This window comes from Teleopsis dalmanni, unplaced genomic scaffold (assembly GCF_002237135.1).
Source record: "Teleopsis dalmanni isolate 2A unplaced genomic scaffold, ASM223713v2 unscaffolded_contig_2294, whole genome shotgun sequence".
Classification (NCBI taxonomy): domain Eukaryota; kingdom Metazoa; phylum Arthropoda; class Insecta; order Diptera; family Diopsidae; genus Teleopsis; species Teleopsis dalmanni.
This window is the reverse complement of record NW_024033676.1, coordinates 1-7,316: the sequence shown is the minus strand read 5'-3', so window position 1 is coordinate 7,316 and position 7,316 is coordinate 1. Positions and strand designations below refer to the sequence as shown.

Genomic DNA, 7,316 nt, shown 5'->3' with positions numbered 1-7,316 from the left:
AAATGTTGATTCAACAAGAACTAACACCTTAAATATAAATACAGGTGTAATAACAAATGATGACATAGAGATAATTAATGAAATATTATCATCTCCTAAATGTTGGTTTATAAAATCAAATGAAATTATTGAGATAATACCAACAACTGAAAAATTAGAATTATTTGATAGTACAGATGAACTTTACAGTTATGATTTAGAATTTCACATTAACCCAGATACTTATGATAAGAGTTACAGAAATTGATAATCAATTTCATATAGATTTAACAAATAGGCGAATTCAATTTACTGAAGAAAATAATTGGTTTACAGATAGCTTAGTTTCTGCATACACATTACCTGAAAAATTACCTTATGATATTCATCCCTTTTTTTTAAAATATAAGTCTAATAATGCTGAAGAATATGAAGTTAGATATGATGTAGTAGTAAATTTAAATAATGAAATTTTTTCTGCTAGATTTGAAATTGTGAGTTTAGATAATAATTTCTTTTCATTTTCAATTTTTTATGGTCAAGAAAATTTCCCTAATTGGGATAAAAAATTATCTGATCTTAATTTACCAGATATTAATGTAAGCAATATTAGAAATCATGCTACTGAAATTAATTCTAAATTTTATCCAGAAGTAAACTATTATTTTCCTTGTATACACACAGATCAATATTCAACTGATGATTTAAATTTTGCAAATTTTAAAGGTTCAATCAATTTAAAAGAAAATAATAATTGGTTAGTTAATGAGATAGATACGACCAATAACATTATTTATAATAGAACTATTATTCGTCCATATATGTATTGGTTATATGTATTAGAACAAGTAATAACACAGGCAGGTTACAAACTTGAAGGAGATATTTATAACGTTGACAAATTAAAGAAATTAATTTTAACATCAGGTAAAAAATTTGAATTAAAAGATCGCCCTCAAACAATAGATTGGACAATTGGTTTAGAAAGCTATATTCGTGAAGGTTTTAGAAATAGACTTGGTCAAGGATGGCAATATGGACGATGGGAATCAACTCAGGAAATTAATTTTTTTGGCCAATTCCGCTTAAAAGGCATCATTCATAATTGGAACAGAAAACATCATGATGTTAGAGCTTACATCTACTTAGATGATCAATTAATTTGGTCAAAATCTGGTCGAGCTAGTTATAATGTAGATTTTACTTTCAAAACAAAAAAAGGAGGTTCTAAATTAAAATTAATAGCTTATGATTATCAAAGAGATTCTGAAAAAACTGAAATTTTAATTACTCCTATTGAAGTATTTGATGATAACGGTAATTTGATAAGTTATACTGTAGATTCTAACATTATTGATTTAAAATTAGCATTACCTGATACAACTCAAGGGACATTTATTCAGGCGACAATAAATTGGTTTAATGTAGATTTTACTGTAAAAAATAATGGTGTTGTATCAATGAATTTAAAGGAAAAATATTTACGTTCTAAAAAAAATCCAGAAGACTGGACTTTCACAGAGGTATATGAAAAAGAAAGATCAACAAATTTATGGCGATTCTTATTTTTAAAATTTAAAAATTCAGATGATGAAAACTATCCATTAATTCAAACTTTTATAAATCAAAATGGATATTATACTGAAAATTTTATTATCAACGATAACACTACTACTATTGACATAGATTCAACTCCATTACCATTATTAATGAGAAATAATCAAATGTCTGCATATATATATAAAGATGATATAAGCAATATATATGCTGTTTTAAGAAATGACAGTACAAATGATAATCAAACAGTTGACATGATTGATTTTCAAACACCATCTATAACTGAAGAATTTTATAAAACATGGATAAGATTTCGTATTAAAACTGTGCAATATTCTTGGGAATTTGAAACAAAAACAAGATTCTTAGATCCTTTTAATATTAAAAAAGAAAAATATTGTTATGGTAATATCCATTTCGTAAAAAAAATTCAAAGAGATATAGAAAATAATATTGAAGAAGTTAGTGTAGAAACATTAGTTTTAAGATAAAAGTGGGCATTAAAGCCCACTTCCTATTGCATATAGATTAGATAACTTATGAATATGATCATCTTGTTCCATTCCAGTCATGTGAACATAAATTTGGGTAGTAGATATTTTCTTATGTCCTAATAAAACCATTAATTTCACAACATTCCCATTTGTTCGCATGTAATTTGTTGCGAATGTATGGCGTCCTACATGGAACGAAATTTTTTTATTAAATCCAAGTAATGACGCAGCTTCTTTTAAATATTTTAACCAACATTGGTACGAAATTTTTCTATTCCAATCTATTGCTTCAGCAATATCAGAAGCTTCTAATGTTAAAGGTATTCTTAATGGATTCTCTGTTTTTTCTTGCCAAATAACAATATATTTTTATAAATATTACCAAGAGAAAAATATTAATTCATTCCATCTAAAGACCTGTAAAACAACTAAATAAAAACACCCTAAACATTGTTGAGCTCTAAATGGTAATTGATTTTATAAAAGCCTTGTAATAATAATCTTAACTTCAGATATACTTAAATCATTTCTAGTTGAAGGATTTGTTTACGTCTTTACATCTTCTAAATCAATATTAATTTTAATTCCTTTTTTTAGAGCTTTTTTAAAGAACTTTTTTATAGCTCTAATATTTCTTGAATATAGTATTAGTTTGATTACCTAATAATTTACACATACCAGTATAGTCAATTCAAAAAAAAACATCATTTATTTTCTTTAAAAATATTTCTTTTTTCCAATTCTTTAATTTTTTTAAACATTGAAATAAGAGATAAGTAGCCTTTTTCAAAAATCTTTTTCCCTTTCCATACTTGTACATCCATAAATACTAAAAAATCAATATTAGCATTAAAATATAAAATATCTTCAACAAATTTTTCAGCAGTTAATATCTGGAATTTTGTCTATAGCATATTTATTCTTTATTTGAAGAATTTTTTCTTCAATTTGATCTAATACTGCATTTACATCAATATCTTCAGATACACGAGCATTTAAACGTTGTTTTTTCTTATTCCATTTATTAGGATTAATTAAAACATTTGAAATAGGGATTGTTTCTGATTTTCCAGAGTGAGTTACAAATAGATTTAGTTTTACTTTTCCATCTGTTTTACGCACATGATTGTGCAATTTGAATCGATAATTCATTGGACGAACTTTTTTTCGTGCCAATTTCGTTCCATATACAGGATATCGTTCTTGTATTTTTAGCTTTCGTTCCATTTTCTTTTAATGTTAAATCTTTGGCATCATAATCATTTGGAAATTCAATAGAATGAATTGCACGATCGGACGGGACTCGAACCCGCGACCATCTTGCGTGACAGCAGTATCTAACACAACTGAACTACCGGATCAGAAAATTATAAAATAATAATATTTTTAAAATTTTTTAAAAAATTGCGATCCGGACGGGACTCGAACCCGCCGACCAACTTGGCGTGACAGGCCAAGTATTCTAACCAACTGAATAACCGGATCAGAAATTATAATAAAATAATTTAGTAAAAGAACGAAACTTTTGGCGATCCGGACGGGACTCCCGAACCCGCGACCAACTTGCGTGCAGGCAAATATTCTAACCAACTGAACTACCGGATCAAAAATCTGTATCGATTTCGGATGCAAATATAGGAGAATTTGAACTTTCCTAAACTTTTTGCCAGCAGAAAAAATTCTCGTAAACTTTATTTCTACGAGATTTTTTTATTTCATTATCAGCAATTTAATAAATTATAAAATTGCATTTAATTTTTCTACTAATTGCTCTTTTGGTACAACTCCAACAACTTTATCTACAACTTCTCCATCTTTAAAGAATAAAATTGTAGGGATATTGCGGATCCCATATTTAGCAGCTATTTCTTGGTTTGTATCTACATCTACTTTACCTACAACTGCTTTTCCTTGATATTCGGTAGCTAGCTCTTCAACAACTGGACCTACCATTCTACAAGGACCACACCATACAGCCAAAAATCCACCATTGCTGGCTTTTCCTGACTCTATAATTATCTGATGCAAATGAATGCGTCTGTACTTTCCTAATGCCATAATTCTTAATTTTTTATATCTATAATCTAATTGTACAATCTACACAAATCTTTTATTCATCAAATCGAACACGTCTATATAACTCTCAATTATGAAAGAATAAATGTATAATTTAATTCCAATTGAATGATATTTCCTGCAATTCATCAAGCTCGTGCAATAAATCTCGAGAAATATTATTTTAATTTATGGCTGATAAATCAAGATTATTCAAATAATCTTTAGAATCTATAAGTTGAATTCGTAATGATTTATCACCTTGATGTTTGAACATAATATCTGATAATTTATTGAAAATTTCTTCGGAAAAATCACTTACTTCAATTTTTACAGTAATTTTTTCTGAATGTTTTTCTACAATTTCATTCAACAATTGAATATTTGTAATGTTCTTATATACTCTTCCTTGTGTAACATTTCCTTCCTTATCTTTGAATTCTTTTTTCGAAATATTCAGTTTTATATTCAAAAACATGTTCTCTTGCATATAATGTCTGTATTTCAAATAATCTGATCCGAAAACCATAATATCCATAGAATCTGTATAATCACTAAAAGTAAAAATACCAAATTCATTCCCATTCTTAGCTATCCTATGTTGAATATTAGACATCATTCCACAAATAGATACTTCTTTATTAATAAAATTATCTTCATTAACGTTAATATCAGAAATACTACAATTAGATGACATTTTCATTTCATGTTTAAAATCGTCTAAAGGATGAGATGAAATATAAATTCCTACAACCTCTTTCTCTTTAGAAAGTTTTTGTAACATATTCCATTTTCAAACTGGTAATACAGGAAGCCACATCTTCTATAGAATCATCTCCTCCTCCAAAATCTCCAAATAAAGAAGTTTGAGCAGAGTTTTTTTGTTCTTGAAAACTCGCTCCATATTTAATTAATTTTTCAAGATTAGTTGTTGTATTGTCAATGTAAAAATATCTTCCTCGATGAAATTCGAATGAATCGAAGCCACCAGCTAAAACAAGATTTTCAATTGTTTTTTTATTAACTGTTCTTAATTCTACTCGCTTAACAAAATCATAGATATCCTTGAATGGACCATTTTCGGTTCTTTCTTTGATAATAGAGTTTACAGCCGCTTGCCCTACTCCTTTTACAGCTCCCATTCCGAAACGAATTTCATAATTCTCGTTTACGTTAAACTTTGTAATCGATTCGTTAATATCTGGCCCAAGAAAGCTAATTCCCATACGTTTACATTCTTCCAAAAAAAAGTAACTTGGCCTTGATATCATTCATCATTATTTGAAAGTACTGCAGCATTATTAGCTGATAATGTTTCTTTAAAATAAGCTGTTTGATAAGCAATCCATGCATAACAAGTTGAGTGAGATTTATTGAAGGCATACGATGCGAAAGCTTCCCAATCTGTCCATATTTTTTCTAAAACTTTGGGATCATGACCTTTTTCTGCTGCTTGTTCTACAAACTTAGGTTTCATTTTATCCAAAACTGCTTTCTGCTTTTTCCCCATTGCTTTACGCAATACATCGGCATCACCTTTAGAAAAACCTGCTAATTTCTGAGAAAGTAGCATTACTTGCTCCTGATATACGGTAATACCATACGTTTCTGCTAAATATTCTTCCATTGCATCCAAATCGTACGAAATTGGTTCTTCTCCATTTTTACGACGCACGAAAGAAGGAATATATTCTATTGGCCCTGGACGATATAAAGCATTCATCGCAATTAAATCTGCAAATACAGTAGGACGAAGATCTTTCATGTATTTCTGCATTCCAGGCGATTCGTACTGGAAAACCCCTACTGTTTCTCCTCGTTGGAAAAGCTCGTATGTTTTTACATCATCAATAGGAATTTCATCAGGATTAATTTCAATTCCTGTTCTAGCTTTTACAAGTTTTACGGTATCTTTTATTAAGGTTAATGTTTTTAGCCCTAAAAAGTCCATTTTTAATAATCCTGCACTTTCAGCTACCGAGTTATCAAATTGTGTTACATATAAATCAGAATCTTTAGCTGTTGTTACAGGAACAAAATTTGTAATATCATCTGGCGTAATAATAACTCCACATGCATGAATACCTGTATTACGAACAGAACCTTCTAATATTTTTGCTTGCTGAATAGTTTCTGCAGCCAAATCATTTCCATTCGAAAGACGTTTTAATTCATTGACAGCTTCTAATTCTTCAGCTTTTAATGCACCTTTCAATGCATTATCATCTAAATTAAATATTTTAGCCAGTTTCATATTAGGAATTAATCCTGCAACTCTATTGGCATCAAACAAAGGTAAATCTAGCACACGAGCAGTATCTTTTATAGAAGATTTAGCTGCCATTGTACCGTATGTTATAATTTGTGCTACCTGATTTGCACCATATTTATCAATTACATAATCCATAACCAATGATCGTCCTTCATCATCAAAATCGATATCAATATCGGGCATCGATACACGATCAGGATTCAAGAAACGCTCGAAAAGTAAATCGTACTGGATAGGATCAAGGTTTGTAATTCCTAAACAATAAGCAACTGCAGAACCTGCTGCAGAACCACGACCTGGCCCTTACGAGACTCCAATTTCTCTTGCTGCTGCATATAAATCTTGTACCAATTATACGAAATAACCTGGATATCCCGTTTTTCAATTAGTTATACATTCGAAATCTAAACGTTCATTATTTCGTCTGTAATTTCTGGATATACGTTTCTCCGCTCCCTTATAAGTTAAATAGTCTTTTAAATTTAGGGCATTTTCACCTCTTTTTCCTCCAATCTGTAAATTATCTTTCATCATCCGAACGCACCCTAATTCAGCTGGAATATCAAAATTGGAAGTAATACATCTCTAGTAAAGTGTATACGTCTTCAATTTTATCTATTATCTCTTGAATATTAATTACTGCTTCTGGAATATCTTGAAATAATTGTTTCATTTCAGCTTCCGACTTAAAATAATATTCTTGATTTGGTAAACCAAAACGAAAACCTCTACCTCTACCAATTGGTGTAGACTGTTTTTCTGCATCCCTTACGCATAATAAAATATCATGTGCATTAGAATCATTTTGATTGATATAATAGGTATTATTTGTAGCAACTATTTTTACATTATGTTTTCTCGCAAAAGCCAATAATGTTTGATTAACACGATCTTCATCTTCTTGACCATGTCGCATCATCTCAATATAAAAATCATCACCAAATTGCTCCTTCCACCAT

At 29.4% G+C, this 7,316-nt stretch overlaps 2 protein-coding genes across 2 annotated transcripts; both read right to left on the bottom strand.

The window, feature by feature from the left end:
• Positions 1 to 2,909: 2,909 nt before the first annotated feature.
• Positions 2,910 to 4,088, bottom strand: LOC119664618 (thioredoxin-like). Its single transcript, XM_038074077.1, has 2 exons — positions 3,795 to 4,088; positions 2,910 to 3,041 (listed from the first exon to the last, which is right to left on the bottom strand). Exons 1-2 carry the CDS (start codon positions 4,086 to 4,088, stop codon positions 2,910 to 2,912), a joined length of 426 nt encoding a protein of 141 aa, XP_037930005.1.
• Positions 4,089 to 5,352: 1,264 nt separating this feature from the next.
• Positions 5,353 to 7,276, bottom strand: LOC119664619 (DNA polymerase III subunit alpha-like). Its single transcript, XM_038074078.1, has 3 exons — positions 6,998 to 7,276; positions 6,753 to 6,942; positions 5,353 to 6,659 (listed from the first exon to the last, which is right to left on the bottom strand). The coding sequence occupies exons 1-3, from the start codon at positions 7,274 to 7,276 to the stop codon at positions 5,353 to 5,355; spliced, it is 1,776 nt and encodes a 591-aa protein (XP_037930006.1).
• Between the last annotated feature and the right edge of the window lie 40 nt (positions 7,277 to 7,316).

What these genes read in the sequence shown, in the direction of transcription:
- LOC119664618 (XM_038074077.1), bottom strand. Translation starts at nt 4,088, where the DNA reads ATGGCATTAGGAAAGTACAGACGCATTCATTTGCATCAGATAATTATA. An exon ending in TTGTACCAAAAGAGCAATTA is followed by an intron (nt 3,042 to 3,794) that starts GTAGAAAAATTA and finishes AAATGGAATAAG; the next exon opens with AAAAAACAACGTTTAAATGC.
- LOC119664619 (XM_038074078.1), bottom strand. Translation starts at nt 7,276, where the DNA reads ATGATGCGACATGGTCAAGAAGATGAAGATCGTGTTAATCAAACATTA. An exon ending in TTCAAGATATTCCAGAAGCA is followed by an intron (nt 6,943 to 6,997) that starts GTAATTAATATT and finishes ACACTTTACTAG; the next exon opens with AGATGTATTACTTCCAATTT. An exon ending in TGAACGTTTAGATTTCGAAT is followed by an intron (nt 6,660 to 6,752) that starts GTATAACTAATT and finishes GAGTCTCGTAAG; the next exon opens with GGCCAGGTCGTGGTTCTGCA.